This window comes from Podarcis vaucheri (assembly GCF_965113315.1).
Source record: "Podarcis vaucheri genome assembly, chromosome: 7".
NCBI lineage: Eukaryota > Metazoa > Chordata > Lepidosauria > Squamata > Lacertidae > Podarcis > Podarcis vaucheri.
The window spans coordinates 6,419,830-6,439,704 of record NC_138765.1 but is presented as its reverse complement, the minus strand read 5'-3'; the positions used below and the strand labels follow the sequence as shown (position 1 = coordinate 6,439,704).

Genomic DNA, 19,875 nt, shown 5'->3' with positions numbered 1-19,875 from the left:
GAGGCGGAATCTCAGGCCCCTCTTGGCAGGGGTGATGGGTGTGGGGAGAATCTGTCCCCACCCCTCTATTGTAGCCCAGTGGTGAAGCATTTAAGCTACGTCCCAGGAAGCCCCCAGTTCGAATCTTACCTCTATGATTTAAAATTGTTTTCATGGTAAAACGTTACAAAAACAGAACATTGTGAATTTAAACGAAGGCATTACATAGTTGGAAGGCTTGATGAGACTTCTCTTCTGCCCCACCCCCACCCCCACTCACTGATACCTCCACTGTCAATACAGAGACCGTAACACTGATGGTCCACTAAGGGTGACTGCAAGCTGCCTGTCACAAGTGATGTTCTGCCATCTTTCTGGTCAAAATTCCTGCATTGCTCTTCAGACATCACTAGCAGGCGAACTGGATAAATATTCTTCCCACTCAGAAGGAGCCATTCCCTTGCAGAAGTGCCCTGGCATTACAGAATCATAGAGCTGGGAGCAACCACGAGGGTCATCTAGTCCAGTCCCCTGCAACCAAGGAATATTTTGCCCAGCGTAAGACTTGAACCCATGGCCCTGAGTTCCCGGCAGCCTCTCCAGGAATTTTTCAGGGATTCTTCAGCCTCCTGCGTTACAGCAGGGGTTGGACTAGACGACCCCTGGGTGTCCCATTACGAGACTGCAACTCTGGCTCTTCGCTGAAGGCAGCTTCCAGCGCTTCTCCATCAGAAACCCTCCGCCAGGAAACGGCGCTCCCGGCACAACCGCACCCGCACCCATACTCCGGAGGAGGCGGGGCTTGCCTGTGGCCCCTCCCTTCCTTTGCGTCCCCCCCCTCCCGCCCCCAGTCCCTCCAAGCGGAAGGGCGCCTGCCTGCCTGCCTGCCGCCGCCGCCGCCTCCTCGCTGGGCGCCGAGACATCCGAGGTCAGCCCGGCCGGCGGTGCTGATGCGGAGGGAGTTTCCCACAATGCACCGCTAGCGCGCTGTCCCTGGTGCTGAAGCTCCGCTCCGGGGCGCCGTCGATGCACAGCGCGCTCTTCCAGCTGGTGCAGCGGAGACAAGCGCCCGAGCATGGGCCTGTGAGGGGGGCCATGGACCAGCGCAGCCCCTACAAGAGGAGCTGCCCGCAGGCCGGCGGCGGAGGGGGCAGCAGCGGCGGAGGGGCGGCCGTCGGGGGCGGCCGGGCCCACCTGCGCGGGGCCGCCGCCGCGGGCGCCGCGGGCGCCGCCGAGCCCCAGCCGGACCTGGAGGCCAAGATCCGGCAGGCGGTGGAGTTCAAGGCCGAGGGCGGGCGCTGCTACAAGCAGAAGAAGTTCCGCGAGGCCATCGGGAAGTACCACCGGGCGCTGCTGCAGCTCAAGGGGCTGGAGGCCGAGGCAGAGGACGGCAGCAGCCCGCTGCGGAGGGCCGGCTGGCAGCAGCGCCTCTCCGAGGAGCAGCGGGCGCTGGTCGAGGGCACCGAGATCGAGTGCTACAACAGCCTGACGGGTAAGGCTGGGGCGGATTCTCTTTTTTTGGGGGGGGGGTGAGGGGAGCTGTGTGCCAGGCCCAGAGGAAGAAGGTGGGGGGCCCTCGCCTGGCAACGGGACCCCCCCTCCCAGTTTGGAAGGTTCTCCAAGCAGGCAAAAGAACCCCCGTGTCCTGACGAAGCTGTCCCTCTTCAGACGTGTCTCTGGCTCCCTCTCATGCGCCTCCCGTGTCCAGCCGGCAGGGGGAGCCCTTTCCAATCCTGCTTTCCTACTCCTAGGGGTCAGAATATTTGAGGGGGCTGCCCCTTCTAAGTTGACGGGCATTGCCATTCGAATAGCGTGTGATTATGCAGGGTGGCGCTTACCTGGGCCCCCACAATACAGTCATACCTTGGGTTACAGATGCTTCAGGTTGTGCGATTTCGGGTTGCGCACTGCACCGAACCCGGAAGCACCGGAACAGATTAATCCCAGGTTTCAGCGCTTGCGCATGCACAGAAGCACTAAATCGTGCTTTGCGCATGCACAGAAGCGCCGAATCGCAACCCACACGTGCACATGTTGCGAATGCTACGAGTTGCGAATGTGCTTCCAGCATGGATCATGTTTGCAAGCCGAGCGTCCACTGTATTTTATTCAAGTTGGCACCCCTAATTGGGGCCAAGACCCAGCCTCTGACCCCTTCCTAGTCAAAAGCGCCCCCTCTGGGAAACGGGCAAGGACGTCCCTCGTTTAGGGGGGTCCCCTTTGCACCAGAGAATTTGCAGCTCTTTAGTGGGGGGGGGGCCTGTGGAGATCTGAACCCTGCAACCTGCAACGCCCGGGGAAAGGCCTGGTGTTGCAGGTACGGGGTTCCCAGGGGACTGTTCAGGTTGCCAGGATAATACCAAGCAGAGAAGCCTCCAGCCCAGAGGGCCAAAGTCAGAGGCTCGGCCCCTGGGAAGTTGTGCCAGGAGGAATCAAGTTGGGGGGGCAGGGGGTGAGGCAGAAATTGCTGCCTTAAGGCTAGGGTGTCCACCTGCCCTCTGAGAAAATGTTTAGAAGACCCAAGAGCCGGGGATGGTGAGGTGGCCAGTGGTGTTGCTGGCCAGATGGCCACCCCTCCCTTAACAAAATATTCAAAATTTCACAAAGTCCAAGGGATGTTCTCCCCACCCACCCATTGGTCCATCTCCCAAGGTCCTCCTCTTCCAAGCAGAGAGGAGGAACATCGCAGCCAAGGCCAAAGGTTTCAGGGGGAAACCCTCGAGGTCCTACTTCTCTCACCTGTTGCAAAGGTTGAAGATTCCCTTGGGAATCCATCAGGTGTATGTGTTTAAGACTTTTGTATATTGGCGGTGGCCTCCCCTCTAGCAGTGACCCCCCTCTCCCTGACCTTTGACCCTCCTTGCCCCTCCCTCACCTTCTCCTTCCTCTTTCTTCGGGTACTTCCTGCTAGGGATGAAACAAAACCATGCAAATCTCATTCACCAATATTTACAATTTTGACATAAAATTTTTGAATGCTAGCCCGCAGGACTGAAATCCATTTATTCCCCTCGAAATTCAGAAGTATTACATTTGATGTTTTATTGTATTTTTAATATTTTGTTGGAAGCCGCCCAGAGTGTCTAGGGAAACCCAGCCAGATGGGTGGGGTATTATTATTATTATTATTATTATTATTATTATTATTATTATTTCCACCTTTCCTCCAAGGAGCTCAAGTCAGTGTACAAGGCTCTGCCACTCCCCACTCTCCTTTTCAAGTCAAATAGTCATACAAATCCAGACAATACCATTTATTCTGTGAACCGCCCTGAAATCTTTTGATGAAGGGTGGTATATAAATTTAATTTGACAACAACAACAATATGAAGAAAGGGAAGGGGTGTAAGTGCTTCTCAATTATAATCTCAAATATTCACATCTCTTGGTATTTGCTACAATCCTGTCAAGTTTTAATACTATACAAATCCTTATTTATATGTGTATCTCCCAAAGGATAAGAAGGGGTAATAATACTGCCTATGGCAGCCAACAGCCGACCCCTAAATCAGGGAAACCCAATACTTAATATATTGGATTGTATGGTTCAGTTCCCTCTTTCCTTCTCTTCCTGTTTTAGAGACCGGGTGTTACATACTCATTAGTTCTCTAATTAGCTAATTCCTAATTAGTTCTTCTTCTTGGTATCCAGCTTGGCTTCTATGTCCTAGCAAAGGGAATTTCTCGCATGTAGCACAAGACACGGCTTTTGTGTTTGATACGCTTTAATATTTACATTGTCTCTTGTGCAATAAAAGTGAACCATTTCCTCAATAGTTGCTATGACCATTTCCCAACAGCTTCACCACATATGGGGGTGGGGACAACATTTCTTCAAAAAATAAAATAAAATCAGGGAAGACCCACCCCCATTATGCCCTTACAGCAACACTGCGAGATGAATTTTGCATAATTTCAGTGACTGGCCTTGAGAGCTTAATGGCTGAGTGAAGAGATTTGAAACCAGAGCTCTCTGGCCATGAGCCAGCACTCTAGCCATTGCACGTGGTTTAACCCACAGCGCCACCCATGTCCCATTTGCTTACTACTTGGTAAAATTGATCCTGCTCCTCCTGAGGGGGCATGAAGAGCTATGAACGATCCTGGTTTGCTACCACCACAACTCAAAGCACTCGCCCCCCCCCCACAGCATCTGGAAATCCTGTCCTGCCTCTTTTCCAGCTGCTGAGGTCTCACTGCCTGCTCCCCTCCCACAATCGTGTTTGCTTTTGAGCAGGGGTAGGCAAACTAAAAAAGGGACGCAGGTGGCACTGTGGGTTAAAACACAGAGCCTAGGACTTGCCGATCAGAAGGTTGGCTGTTCGAATCCCTGCAATGGGGTGAGCTCCCGTTACTCAGTCCCTGCTCCTGCCAACCTAGCAGTTCAAAAGCACGTCAAAGTGCAAGTAGATAAATAGGTACTGCTCCAGTGGGAAGGTAAACGGCGTTTCCGTGCGCTGTTCTGGTTTGCCAGAAGCAGCTTAGTCCTGCTGACCACATGACCTGGAAGCTGTACGCCAGCTCCCTCAGCCAATAAAGTGAGATGAGTGCCACAACCCCAGAGTCATCTGCAACTGGACCTAATGGACAGGGGTCCCTTTACCTTTACTAGGCAAACTAAGGCCTGGGAGCTGGATCCGGCCCAATTGCCTTCTCAGTCCGGCCTGCGGACAGTCCAGGAATCAGCGTATTTTTACATAAGTAGAATGTGTCCTTTTATTTAAAATGCATCTCTGGGTTATTTGTGGGGCATAGGAATTCAATCATACTTTTTTTCAAAATATAGCCTGGCCCCCCACATGGTCTGGGAGACGGTGGAGCGGCCCATGGCTGAAAAAGGTTGCTGACCCCTGCCAGGAACATTGTAAGCATCAAAGCTCTGCCACTGCAATGGCAACCCTAAAACAGGACTTTTTAATTTTATTTTATTTTATTATTAATGTTGCAATACATATATGAAATCTTTACATAATGATACATATACATTATACAGTGGTACCTCGGGTTAAGAACTTAATTCGTTCTGGAGGTCTGTTCTTAACCTGAAGCACCACTTTAGCTAATGGGGCCTCCTGCTGCCGCCACACTGCCAGAGGACGATTTCTGTTCTCATCCTGAGGCAAAGTTCTTAACCCGAGGTAATATTTCTGGGTTAGCAGAGTCTGTAACCTGAAGCGTATGTAACCCGAGGTACCGCTGTATTCGTAAATTCACATTTTCACGTTTCATTATGTACCAACATTTATCCATTTCTTATTTCTTGCCCTGTGTCTTCCCTCCACCCGTGCGTGACTTCCTTGTTATTATTTTATAACTTTATTATTGAGATTGTATTTTTTTGTATCTTAATTATTAAACATTCAGTCTTATATATTAGCTTAGCTTAACTTTGTGGAATCAGTCTATGCATAATCAATAAATTCCTGTTGGAGCATGTTTTGGCCATGTATTCTTCTACACATTTCCATTCCTGTTTGAGATTTTGATTAGATTGCATTCTAACTGTTGCCGTAATTTTTGCTAATTCAAGTATTCCCAAAAAATTATATTGCCGATCTTTCAATGTTGGTACTTCTTCTGATTTCCAGGACTTTTTTTTTTAGCACAGTTGAGGGGGGGGACGAGTATCCCTTTGCGGGGGTCCTGGCCCAATCTCCTTCAGCACCTGCCTTGTGGCACAGCTGCCTTTCAACTCAAGAGACCCAACCAAGGTGGGCGGGAGGATGTCACCCCCTGCGGACGCCCCTCCCTGGTGACAATGCTGCAGCTTGTTTTTTGTTTTTGTTTTTAAAGAGACCCCTGACCATTAGGTCCAGTCGTGGCCGACTCTGGGGTTGCAGCGCTCATCTCGCTTTACTGGCCGAGGGAGCTGGTGCACAGCTTCTGGGTCACGTGGCCAGCAGGACTAAGCCGCTTCCGGCGAACCAGAGCAGCGCACGGAAATGCCACTTACCTTCCCGCCCTATTTATCTACTTGCACTTGGACGTGCTTTCGAACTGCTAGGTTGGCAGGAGCAGGGACCGAGCAACGGGAGCTCACCCCGTCGCGGGGATTCAAACCGCCAACCTTCTGATCGGCAAGTCCTAGGCTCTGTGGTTTAACGCACAGCGCCACCTGTGTCCCAACGATGCAGCTTGTTGAAAGGCCAGCTGGGTGGGGGCTGCATCCTGGCCTTCTGTCCTGTCCTGTGCTAGGCCTTGTTCTTTTCCCATGAAAGTGCAGTTTATAAATATTTAAAATATATTTTTTTAATTTTAAAAAATCAACATCGTTGATAGTGGTTGCATTCTTGGGCACGTAGGGCTATCACACCAAGGCCAGGTAGAGCAGCATGCAAGGATTCAGAAGGAGCCACCTGGGAAAAGGTTGGCTCCCTCATTAACTAGAATCATAGAATCATAGAATCATAGAGTTGGAAGAGACCACAAGGGCCATCGAGTCCAACCCCCTGCCAAGCAGGAAACACCAACAGAGCACTCCTGACATATGGTTGTCAAGCCTCTGCTTAAAGACCTCCAAAGGAGGAGACTCCACCACACTCCTTGGCAGCAAATCCCACTGTCGAACAGCTCTTACTGTCAGGAAGTTCTTCCTAATGTTTAGGTGGAATCTTCTTTCTTGTAGTTTGGATCCATTGCTCCGTGTCCGCTTGTCTGGAGCAGCAGAAAACAACCTTTCTCCCTCCTCTATGTGACATCCTTTTATATATTTGAGCATGGCTATCATATCATCCTTTAACCTCCTCTTCTCCAGGCTAAACATGCCCAGCTCCCTTAGCCGTTCCTCATAAGGCATCGTTTCCAGGCCTTTGACCATTTTGGTTGCCCTCCTCTGGACACGTTCCAGTTTGTCAGTGTCCTTCTTGAATTGTGGTGCCCTAACTCTCCTGTGGGATATTTAAAGTGTAGTCAAGCCAAGAATTCATGTTTGCTAGACAGGCACAGGATAGCAGCTGAAGCTCATAGAGATTTCCTGTAAACTTGCAAGAGAGAACTCTGCGAGAAACACCCCCACTGTGCATAGATAGAGGGGCAGGGGGCATAGCTGTTTATGCTCCAACCTGCCTTGGTGTGCTCTCTTTCTATCTTTTTCCCTACTCTGCCAGCAATGTGAAAACATCTGCTAAGTCTCAACTAGGGGCAGGGCCTTTTCAGTACTGGCCCCAACTTGGTGGAACGCTCTGTCACAAGAGACCAGGGCCCTGCGGGACTTGACATCTTTCTGCAGGGCCTGCAAGAAAGAGCTGTTCCGCCTGGCCTTTGGTTTGTACTCAGTCTAACCCTTATGTTTCCCTCCCCTTGCGGTTTTGATTTATGGGCTACTTTTAAAATGAGGCTGCATTTTAATTTGCATTTTAACCTGTATTTTAAATTGGTGGGTTTTTTTCCTATTATGTTTTTATTGTAATTTTACTGGTGTTAACCGCCCTGAGCCCTGCTCTGGCCAGGGAGGGCGGGGTATAAATAAAATTTATTATTATTATTTTATGTCTCAAATCCTGCTCAGACGGCATTCTAAGCTAGACTTAAGTACAGTGGTACCTCGGTTTATGAACAGTCCGGTTTAAGAACAATTCGATTTACAAACTCCGCAAAACTGGAAATAGTGTCTTGGTTTGCGAACTTTACCTTGGTCTAAGAACGGAATCTGACCGGTGGAAGGGCACCAGCGGCGGGAGGCCTCATTAGGGAAAGCGCGCCTCAGTTTAAGAACGGTTTTGGTTTAAGAACAGACTTCTGGAACGGATTAAGTTTGTAAATCAAGGTACCACTGTATGTCTTTGTAATCAAATTACTGTGTTCATTCAGCCTGTCTGAACAAAGTTTCTGCATCTGTTACTCTTCAGCAAGTATTATGAGAGAGCAAGTGCTATTTTTTACCTTTTCTGCAAGGCTGTTTGTGTGATTGTTATTTTAAAGGGGAGGAAATACCAGGAGAATCCAGTCTGCCTTAAAGCATCCTGGATTCCTTAAACTAAAAGGGTAAAATTGGGCTATCTAAGCTTCCCTTTTAAGATGCAAATAGATGACACTCTGATGAACTCACAAACGTGAGGAAGGAAAGATATTCTATTATTTATACATACATACATACATACATACATACCCTGCCTATCTGGCTGGGTTCCCCCAGCCACTCTAGTCGGCTCCCAACAGAATTAAAAGCACAATAAACCACCAAATGTTAAAAACTTTCCTAAACAGGGCTGCCTTCAGATGTCTTCTGAAGTCAGATAGTTGTTTATTTCCTTGACATCTGCTGGGAGGGCATTCCACAGTGCGGGCGCCACCACCGAGAAGGCCCTCTGCCTGGTTCCCTGTACTCCACTTCTCGCAGGGAGGGATCCGCCAGAAGGCCCTCTCCTAACATCTATTCCAGAAGTCGGCAACCTTTTCCAGCTGTGGGCCAGTCCACCGTCCCTCAGACCATGTGATAGGCTGGACTATATTTTTGGGGGGGAAATGAACGAATTCCTATGCCCCACAAATAACCTAGAGATGCATTTTAAATAAAAGGACACATTCTACTCATGTAAAAATACGCTGTTTCCTAGACCGTCTGCTGGCCGGATTGAGAAGGCGATTGGGCTGCATCCGGTCCCCAGGCCTTAGTTTGCATAGGTAAAGGTAAAGGGACCCCTGACCATTAGGTCCAGTCGTGACTGACCCTGAGGTTGTGGCGCTCATCTCGCTTTATTGGCCGAGGGAGCCGGCGTACAGCTTCCAGGTCATGTGGCCAGCAGGACTCAGCTGCTTCTGGCGAACCAGAGCAGCGCACAGAAACGCCGTTTACCTTCCCACTGGAGTGGTACCTATTTATCTACTTGCACAGGTGTGCTTTCGAACTGCTAGGTTTGCAGGAGCAGGGACCGAGCAATGGGAGCTCACCCTGTCGCGGGGATTCGAACCGCTGACCTTCTAGTTTGCCTACCCCTGATCTATTCAGACCCCAACATCTCTCTCTCTCTCTCTCTCTCTCTCTCCAGCCTGCCTGTTGCAATCGGAGCTGGTGAACTATGAAAGGGTGCGGGACTATTGCCTCAAGGTTCTTGCCAAGGAGAAGAGGAACTTCAAAGCCATGTACCGGGCGGGCATCGCCTTCTACCATCTGGGCGACTACGACAACGCCCTGCTCTATTTGAAAGAGGCCAAGAGCCTGGAGCCCGCAGGTGGGTGCTTTGCTTGGCCCGTGGCAGGAGGGAGAGGTGGGCAAGGGGGTGGGAGTAGAAGGGGCAGTTGGCAAGGCCTGAAATGGAGCGCAGCTCAGAGGCAGGGCACTTCTTCTGGGCCTCAACCCCTGGCAGCTCCTCCACTTTAAGAACATAAGACAAGGGTGCTGGATCAGGCCATTCGAGGCCAGCACCCTGCGCTCACAGTAGCCGATCAGGTGCCCAAAAAGGGAAACCCCCCAAGCAGGATTTGAACACAAGAGCAACTCTCCCCTCTTGTGGTTTCCAGCATTGCTGTGTGATAGGAATTTTGAGGTCTTAGATATATGGCAGGGGTGTCAAACTCAAATTCATTGGGGGCCGCATCAGCAGTTTGGTCACCCTCAAAGGGCCGGTTATATCGGCCTAAAATATTTGAGCAGGCTGAGACCCCCGAAGTTGATGGGCTTTTACATTTAAATGGGGTGTGTGTGGCATGTGATAAATTATGTGAGGTTCAAGCTGGTCTTTGACCAGTAATAAATTATGATGATGATGATGATGATGATGATGGGGATGTGAGGTGGGGCCTACCTGCCCCCCTCAATATTTTATTCAGGCTGACACCCCTGTTATGAAAGATTACTAAAGTCTGCCCCTGTGGTGATGTATCATAACATTGTGCAGGCCCAGTCTGAGGGCACCTTTACTGGACTGTGTCTTGTGGCTGGGGCTTGTCTGCGCCTTCTCTTCCTTCTCCGCCTGTTGCTGCCTCCTCCCTGTGCCAGGCACTGGGGGGGGGAGATGTGCCGGTTGCACCCCAGTTTCTGAGGGGGGCCAATGCTGCTTGTTCCTCCCTCTGCTTTTCAACACTGCAATATATTGCTACCATATCACAACATCACTATCACAATGTTGAAAAGTTGGTATCGTCTGCTTTTAGGGGCTGAGGGGCTTACTCAGTACGGACAGGGGCACTCCTAGGAATGTATTGGATTTCAAATCCCTGGATTTCAAATCCCATTGAGGGGGGGCAGGGGCGGACTTTGGTAATATGGCACCCACCCTGAGTGAGGACAAAATTTGGTGCCCCCCCCCAATAGAATAAATAGGCATTGTTATCATTATTTTGTGCTCCCTTGGCTCGGGGCGGGTGAGGCGCCCGCACGGCACCAGATCTGGCGCTGGTGGAGGAAGCAAATTTCCACTACGGACCGAGCTGCCCCTGTGGATCCTGCTGCCTGAGGCAGCCACCTCCCCTTGTCCTCCGTGGCAAGCCGAGGCGGAGGAGGCGCCGGGCGCGGGCGCGGGGCTCCCGTCCACTTGCTCCGGCGCGCCTGCTACAGCCCTGCTGCCAGCAGCCATCGGGGAAGGCGGCCGGCCGGGCTCCGGGGCTCGGTGGGGCTGCGCCTCGCCTGGGCGTGGAAGCCCTGCTGGCACGTTGTTTTCCACACCGCTGTCCGCGCCGCGCTCCCGCCTCCATCTCGGCTCGCTCCCTCCCGTCCTCCACCTCCGCGTCTCGCCTGCCAGACTCGCATCCCTGCCCGGCGGCGGCGCAGCGGAGGCCGAGCACGGCGCCAGCAGCGGCTGCCGGGGCGCGTGGAGGAGCGTCCGGCCAGGCAGCTCCGCTCTGCTTGCTGCTGCTGCTCGCTCTGGGCGCCTCCTGGGCGGTGCGCCCGCTGGACCGGAGCGGGCGCCAGAGACACGGCAGCCCGCGGGACGAGGCGGGCGGCCTGTGGGGTGGTGCCGGCGGGGGAGCTCCGGAGGCGGCCTCTCTGCTCACCACCTCCTTCGTGCTGAGAGGTGACGCGGCGCAGAACCAGGCGATGGTGCACTGGACGGGCGAGAACAGCAGCGAGAACGGCGGCTACGCGGGCCACATGGCGAGGTCTGGCGGGCCGGATTCGGCCCGCGGGCCTTGTGTTTGACACCCATGATATATGGTAATGTTCGAAGAATTGTTTCTTTTGAATTCTGGTGCTGGAGGAGACTCTTGAGAGTCCCATGGACTGCAAGAAGATCAAACCTCTCCATTCTGAAGGAAATCAGCCCTGAGTGCTCATTGGAAGGACAGATTGTGAAGCTGAGGCTCCAAGACTTTGGCCACCTCATGAGAAGAGAAGACTCCCTGGAAAAGACCCTGATGTTGGGAAAGATGGAGGGCAGAAGGAGAAGGGGACGACAGAGGACGAGATGGTGGGACAGTGTTCTGGAAGCTACCAGCATGAGTTTGACCTAACTGCGGGAGGCAGTGGAAGACAGGAGTGCCTGGCGTGCTCTGGTCCAGGGGGTCATGAAGAGGCAGACACAACCAAATGACTAAACAACAACAAATGTTCATAATTGCATGTACATAGATCAGCTCAGGAACACCAACCTGAAGCCATTTTGATTCCTAAACTGAGCAAATGTTTTCTCTGCAAGGTCAAAGTGGGAAACCTCCCCATTCTCTCTTTCCTCACAAATCCTGTCTTAAGGGCACATTTAAGATATGAATAGGGCGTGAGCTTGTGACCTGGCCCAGGAACTAAGTATTTATCATTACAAAAGACTGGCCAGGCTACCCAGGAAATCCAATCAAGTAACTTGCCAGACAGGAGATAAACAACATTCAAATTTCTGTTTTAAGACCGCCTTTTCTGTGACGTAGGTGTGATGTATCTGGGTTGGTGGTCTTGATCTACAGGGTGGCAATTTTAAAAGTCTTTATAAGGCCTTGCGCGCCATTTTTCTGGGTCCCTCCCCTCTCCTGCGGGTGAGTGAGGACCCTGTTGCAACAGATCCATAAAGATCAAGCTTACTAGCTGCTTTGCTTCTCAGTATTCTCTGGTTGGCCTCTCTTATTCTCTCCTACCAATAGGGAACCCACGTAAGGACTCTATGGGCTCTTGGATACCCCATAAGAGAAAAAAGGGCAATTTTTTGTTTTCAACAGCTGCCTCTGACAGTGGAGGCAGAGAACAATCATCCTGGCTAGTAGCCATCCAAAGTCCTCTCCTCCTACATGAATTAGTCTAATCTTATTTTAAAGCCACCTCTGCCTCCTGTGGCAGGGAGTCCCATAGGTAAAAAGAGGGCTTTCTTTTACCTGCCCAGGCTCTTCCAATATTCAGCTTCCCCACGACTTCTAGCATTTCTCTGCCTAATTTGATAAACTCCTTATCACGTCGTCTCTCACCTGCCTTTCCTCTGAGCTAAGAAGCCCCAAACACTGCAAGCTTACTTCATAGGAAGGTGGGTCCCTTGTGTAATAAACATAAATCTCCCCTTATTCCCTAATGGGGGACACAAGAGCCTTTGTAGAGTCCTTTGTAGGTTCTCCATCGGTCGGGGAAAATAACAGAGGCTAACCAGAGAATATTGAGAAGCAAAGCAGCTCGTAAGCCTGATCTTTATTGATCTGTTGCAACAGGGTCCTCACTCACCACACGCAGGAGGGAGGAGGAACCCAGAACAATGGTGTGCAAGCCCTTATATAGACATTTTAAATTGCCCGCCCTGGAGTCCAAGACCACCCCCAGAAACATCATACCTACATCACAGAAGAGGTGGTCTACAGCAGAAATCTGAGTGCCTTGTTTACCTCCTGTCTGGCAGGTTACCTGTTAATGCTCACTTGATTGGATACCCTGGGGAGCCTGGCCAGTCTTTTGTAATGATGAATACTTAGTTCCTGAGCCAGGTCACAAGCTCACCCTATTCATACACAGATATACCCTTAAGACAGGGCTTGTGAATGAAAAGGCAATGGGGAGGCTTTTCCATTTTCCTTCGACCTTGCAGAGAAATATTTGAGGTCAATTTGGGAGGGACAAAATGGTTTCAGGACTTTTTCTGTGGGGTTTCAGACCTGTGGTTTATATATGCAGTTATGAATATATATATATATATATATATATATATATATATATATATATATATATATATATTCACTTGCTTGTGCCTTGCTGGGAGGGAGAGGCGGGGGACCTGCTTGGCTGTGGAAAGGGAAGGTGGCAAGGCCTGAAATCTCAGCTCAGTGGCACAGCGCACCTTTGGGGTGCAAAAGTTTGGGGTTCATCCCCTGGTGGCAGCTACAGTGGTGCCCCACAAGACGAATGCCTCGCAAGACGGAAAACTCGCTAGACGAAAGAGTTTTCCGTTTTGGAGGTGCTTCACAAAATGAATTTCCTATGGGCTTGCTTCGCAAGACGACAATGTCTTGCGAGTTCCTGCTGGGTTTCCCCCCCCCCTTTGCTAAGCCGCTAAGCCGCTTATCAGCTGATCCGATCAGCAGATAAGCCGCTAAAAGCCGCTAATAGCGCTAATCCGTCAATGGGCTTGCTTCGCAAGATGAAAAAACCACTAGACGAAGAGAATCACAGAACGGATTCTTTTCATCTTGCGAGGCACCACTGTACAGCTTAAAAGGACTGTGACTAGGAGGGCTGGCTGGGAAGGACCCCTCCCTGGATGGGGCCTGGCTGAACCAGTTGGGGAGGGTTGACCCTGGGCAGGAGGACTTGTCTTGGGTTTCCAGGATGCGGCCAGGGAAGGGAGAGCTGCGGTGGCTCCTCCTCCTCCTCTTCCTCCTCCTCTTCCTCCTCCTCCTCCTCCTCCTCCTCCTCACAGGCTCTGCCTCTCCCTTTCCTTGCAGACACCAACGTCTTACGCTACATCCAGCTGACAGAGATTAAGATCAGCCGCTGCAGCCAGCGGGAGAAGGAGATGATTGCATAGCTGCCCCATCGGAGACAGAGGCTTCTACACGTGGTGCCAGCCATGCCCTGAACCCACCACCCGCTGCACTCCAGGACCCAGGAAGATGCCGCCAGGTGCCCAGCGAGCCCCTGGCAGGTGCCACGGCGGCCAGAGAACCCCCAGCTCAGAGCTATGCCGCCCACGAAGGACAGATCGGGACTTGACCATGTAGCATTTTGCCAAAACACTGTTGGGGGCTGCTTCTTTCTGCTTTGCCTTTTTCTATATAAAAACAAAACCTAAACCAAACCAAAAAAACCAACAACGAAACAAAAAACCCCGAGAGAATTTGCAAGATGTGCCTCTGTCGGATTGGCTGTGGGGCACTGGGAGCAGAGAGGGGCACCCCAGAAGGAGCAGATCAGGGTGCCATTGGGGAGAGTTGAAGTCAGCCTTTAGAGCAGATGTCCGTCCCCCTCCCCCCCCAAAAAAAAAACTAAGCAGAAGATGGTGGGGGCTGAGAACAAGTGCCCTGAACAAGTCTGGGGTCAGGGTGTCCTTTCCCCTCTATTTACATCTCTCCTCCCTTCCTGAGCACCCTCGTGGCACCCTGTTCGCCTCCAGAAACGATGGCTTCCCCTCTGAGCTCCCAGCCACCCCACAGGTGTGAAGAGGCAGCCCCTAGCACTTTGCTTCAGTAGCTCAGTTGGTTAGAGCATGGTGCTGATAAAGCCAAGGTTGCAGGTTCGATAACCATACGGGTCAGCTGCGTTTTCCTGCGTTGGAAGGGCTTTGGCTGGATGGTGCTTAGCGCCCCTGTCCCTTCCCAGCAGGGAGCAAGGACAGGGGGAGAGGACAGCAGCCTCCCCCACCCCGCTTTCCTCAAACAAGAAATCCAGGAAGTTCTTGGACCTGGCGTGCAGAGCAAGCACCCGGCTTGCGAATCTGGTTAGGAGAGAGGGATTGCCTTTGTAAAATAGCAAAGGCCTTTATTCTAGGTTAATTTTGGGTAGGGGAGGCTTTCCTGGTTGTAAGCTAAGCAGCTCAACCAGAGTCCCAAGGAGCCGTGATTGCTCCCTTGTTCTCAGAGGATGCGATCCAGGATGTCGAAAGGAGGGAGGGAAAGGCCATAGCTCAGTGAGAGGTCACCTGCCTTGCATGCAGAAGGCCCCAGGGTCAATCCCTGCTGGGAGTATCTCCAGGCAGGGCTGGGAGACATTCCCAGACCCAAACACTGGGGAGCCTCATCCAGGCCATGTTGAAAATACTGAGCCCAGAATGTTCCCAAGAAGGGAGCTGCAACCCAGGGGTACGATTGCACTTCAGAGGGTTGGCTCAGATCAAAGGAGAGAGACAGTCTAGAATCATGATGGTCTCCTGGTCTGTCTGTCTTCTCCCGGAAGATGTGTGTCGAGTTAACGCACAGCTTGGAGGCTGACCTGAGCCTTGCCATTCCTGCTTTTCGGAGGACCCCACTTTACCCCTGGTTAGAACCACATTGAGTTTAAGAAAATAAGAAAGCTAAGTTTATTAAAGGAAAGAAAATGCTTGACCGGGAAGATCCGAATTCTGTCTCACTAAAGGGGGGGGGATACAAAAAACCACCTGCCTGCCCTTTGTCCTCATCAGAAGAGACACACAGAGATGTCTCCTCTTCCACAGGGAGGTAAAGGTAAAGGTACCCCTCCCTGACCGTTAGGTCCAGTTGCAGATGACTCTGGGGTTGCGGTGCTCATCTTGCTCTGTAGGCTGAGGGAGCCGGTGTTTGTCCGCAGACAGCTTCCGGCTCATGTGGCCAGCATGACTAAGCTCTGGCGAAACCAGAGCAGCACACGGAAACGCCATTTACCTTCCCGCCGGAGTGGTATCTATTTATCTACTTGCACTGGCGTGCTTTCGAACTGCTAGGTGGGCAGGAGCTGGGACCAAACAACGGGAACTCACCCCGTCATGGGGATTTGAACCGCCGACTTTCTGATCAGCAAGCCCTAGGCCCTGTGGTTTAGACCACAGCGCCACCTGCGTCCCTTCCATAGGGAGTAGGGAGGAGCAAAGTCAGGAAGCGACCCCAGAGTCTCCCTTGCACCTCTGGGAAAGTCAGCACAGGCTGAAGGACAGTCTAGGAAGTTTGGCTGGTCCTCCCTGCCTCCCTCCCTCTTTCTCCTCTGCAGACCACCTTCAATACAATCTGAGTTGCATTCCAACGCTTCCAACAGAAATCACCCCCATGCTTAATACTGGTGGCATTGGGGGGGCGGGGGGCCCCTCCAATTTGGCAGGGTCGCATCCAGGCACCCAATGAAGATGTTCAGAGGCCTGAGCCGTAGGAACAGAGCACTGCCGTCCTCCCAGTGACCCACCTCCCTTCACTTGAGTGACATATTTGACAAGCTGGGTTTGGGGGCGGAGGTCTCTCTAACATCTTTCAAAGTGTGCCTTGTGGGGCTATTCCTGAGCCCATGACCCTGGCCCATGGCAGCCTCTGAGCACTGTTCTTGGATGGAGCTAACTTGGCAGAGCAGGACTTTTAGCACCCTTGAAGTCCTCTTTTCCTGAGTGGTTTTTGCAGGGAGGGCAGAGCAGGACCCCCCCAGCACTGTGCTGGTATTTGGAGTGCTACTCAGACCAGCCTTGGGAGGTCATGGGGCGACATAATCTGTCAACATTTCCCCTTTTTAAAAGGAAATTCCCTTATTCCGAATAGGATTCCTCGCAAGAAAAGGGAAAAGTTGACAGCTATGGGCGGGGCAGGGGGGAGAGAAAGATGAGAGGTAGGATCACTGTTGTTCAGCGGTGGAGCATCAGCCGAAGTCTTCAGTCCCTGCTGGCGTCTTCAGGTGGGGCCAGGTAGAGAGACTCCCTGCCTCAAGCCCTGGAGAGGCACCACTGCCAGCCAGTGTAAGCAACACTGGTCCAGGTGGACCCCAGGGCCTGACTCAGGAACTCAGCTTTCTGACGTCCCTATAGAACAGGTTACAGAATGGCAGGGACACAGGGTGGGGCTGCCCAAAAGCTCCCCTGGGCCAGATGAGATGCACCAGCCTCGTGTACCACCCCCACCCAGCTGTCAGGAGTTCAGCCTACACTCGAGTAGGACCCTGGCAGAGACACAGGCCCGACTGGCATGTTCTTTCCCTCCTGGTCGATCGTTCGGGAGCTCCATAAGCTTTCTTCAGCCTGAACATCACAGCGACCGATGCCAACCGACATCAGCACACTTAGGGATCCGCAGAGTTTGTGCATTATGCGCGTGACAGACCTCAGCAACTCAGCATCTGGACAACTGCTGCTGTTTCAGCGCACGCACACACACACCCAGCTGTGGTGCTGTCCCAGGTAGGAACAGAAGTGACAGTAAGGTAAAGGTAAAGGGACCCCTGACCATTAGGTCCAGCCGTGACCGACTCTGGGGTTGTGGTGCTCATCTCGCTTTATTGGCCAAGGGAGCCGGCGTACAGCTTCCGGGTCATGTGGCCAGCATGACTAAGCCGCTTCTAGCGAACCAGAGCTGCGCACGGAAACGCCGTTTACCTTCCTGCCGGAGTGGTACCTATTTGTCTACTTGCACTTTGACGTGCTTTTGAACTGCTAGGTTGGCAGGAGCAAGGACTGAGCAACGAGAGCTCACCCTGTCGCAGGGATTCGAACCGCCGACCTTCTGATTGGCACGGCGACACTCGCCTCTGGGAAGTGACAGTAAGCCTGTGCCTTTGGGGTTTCCTTCCTTCCTGTGGAGTCCTGCGAGGGAGACTGCACTGTTCTCTTCCTGGGGGGTGGAGGGGGCTTCCTAGGACCACCTGGCGGCTGCCTGGCTGCTGAGGAGCGAACCAGAAGTTTCCTTGCCCACCGCGGAGGGTCTTAGCCACCGCAGTTCCTCAGGAATAGACACCTGTGAAATTCAATCAGCGCTCGCGTCAGAAATCGCCACATCCACCCCAATGGGAGGGCCTGCAGCCCATCCTACTACCCACTCCCCAAAAGCAAGCGAAAGGCAGAGAGGGCAGAGGGAGGGGCCACTTCTAGCCCAGGAAAGATCTCTGCATTGCAGGGGGTCGGACTAGATGACCCTTGAGGTCCCTGCCAATGCTACAATTCTAGGATTCTAGGACTGGCAGAGACTGAGGGACAGCTTTGCAAGAACTGGGCTGTGTGTGTGGGGGGGGTGTTTCAGCGTCGTAGAGTTTTGCCCATCTCCTTGTGGGAACTTCAGGAGATGGGGAGTTAGGGTGGGTGGGCAGGAGAGACCCTTAAGTGGGTCATAACAGATGAAACAGCTCCCAGCCACCCAGGGAGTTCCAGCCTGGCCTCCGACACTGGCAGAGAGATTGCTAAAGAGACAGAAACACCCGTTTGCTGTCTCGGTATGGATGGATTCTCAAGCCTGCGTAACCCAGATATCCCTGAGATCCATTTATCCCACACCTGCTGCCCTAACCAGGAGTAGCTGCGGTGCTTTTGGGGATCCCTTTTAAGTCCACTGTCCTGGGCCTTGTCTGTGGTGCTTATGGGGCCAGGCGGGAGCTGTCGGCCCCAGATTAAACCCAGTACAGAGGTGATGTGTGTGTGTGTGTGATGCATGAGAAAGAACTGGAGGAGACCTTGCACTACGGGAGAGTTTAACGCTGCCATCCATCTCTGTGAGGATATTCCTGCAGCCACAGTGCCTGCTCACCTCTGCCTCCATCCCCAGAATTGCTGCTGCAGCTGCCTGCCTTTGGTACCCGCTGTTGCTATGGTGACTGGGATCGCTAAGGAAGAAGGGCGAGAGAGATGCTCAGTCCATGCGCTGCCGAGACTGCTGTTTGGGATGAAGGAATGGGGTGGGGGTGGGTGGGTGGAGCCCTGGGAACAGAACCCAGGGGTCCTGGCTCTCCTCGAGGTTAGCACCTGTTAGCCAATCGAAGGTGGGTGGGCAGCAGAGACATCAGTCTCTCCCCGCAGCACCAAGCTTAATTTCCAAAAGGAAATGTCTCAAGTTGTACAGCTCCTCTGGTTGAAAGAATGGTCGTAAATACAGTGGTACCTCGGGTTACATACGCTTCAGGTTACAGACTCTTCTAACCCAGAAATAGTGCTTCAGGTTAAGTACTTTGCTTCAGGATGAGAACAGAAATCGTGCTCCAGTGGCGCGGCAGCAGCAGCAGGAGGCCCCATTAGCTAAAGTTGTGTTTCAGGTTAAGAACAGTTCCAGGTTAAGAACAGACTTCCGGAATGAATTAAATACTTAACCTGAGGTACCACTGTAACAGCAAATAAAGATTTTAGGAAAAGAGCCCTGTTGCTGGATGAGGCCCAATGGCCCCTCGAGTCCAGCATCCTCTTCTCACAGTGGGAAGTCCGGAAGCAGGAGTGCGAGAACTGCTCCACAGGGAGTTCCACAGTTTAACTATGCACTCTATAAAAAAGTGCTTCTTTTTATCCGTCCCAAATCTTCCAAAATTCAATGGATGCCGAGTTCCATGTGAGGAAAACCTTTCTCCATCCGCTGTCACCTTGCCATTTTACAGCATTCTACCCTTTCTCTTCTCATTCACCTTTTTCTCTAAATGAAAAACCAAAGTTTCATCTTACGGCATTCATTGTGCTGCCTCTCGAAAACAGGCCCTGGATCAGACGAAGCCCTTTCTTGCCCTCGAACCCGGGCCCAATGGCATTTAGAAACAGGGGGGTGGGGGGCCACGGAGGTATCTGAGGCGGTAGTGACTTTGGGTGGGGGGGGACATGCTGTTTTTTCACAACAGCAAAGAAATCCTTCCCTCGTGGCTTTAAAACAGCGTCTTACGCTGTGTCAAGGGCAGGGAGCGGCGGAGGAGATGTTCAGTATCGCTAGAGTCCCTGGTGTGTGTGTTTGTATAACCCCTACCAGCTCTAACAAAGTACGGGGCAGTGTGGTTGAGTGGTTGGTTCCCATCTCTGTGCAGCTCGCTGGATACCTAACCTATTTAACAGGGTTGCCAAGAGGTTAAAGTGTGTGTGTGTGTGTGTGTGTGTGTGTGTGTGTGTAGGGGAGAAAGCCATGTATGTTTGCCACTCTGAACTCCTGTTTCAATGACCAAGATGACCAAAG

At 52.1% G+C, this 19,875-nt stretch overlaps 1 protein-coding gene across 1 annotated transcript; it reads left to right on the top strand.

The window, feature by feature from the left end:
- Positions 1 to 1,005: 1,005 nt before the first annotated feature.
- Positions 1,006 to 14,130, top strand: TTC9B (tetratricopeptide repeat domain 9B; the record flags this gene model as incomplete). Its single annotated transcript, XM_082232521.1, has 3 exons — positions 1,006 to 1,471; positions 8,967 to 9,149; positions 13,765 to 14,130. 3 exons carry the CDS (start codon positions 1,006 to 1,008, stop codon positions 13,845 to 13,847), a joined length of 732 nt encoding a protein of 243 aa, XP_082088647.1. The 3' UTR covers positions 13,848 to 14,130.
- Positions 14,131 to 19,875: the final 5,745 nt, after the last annotated feature.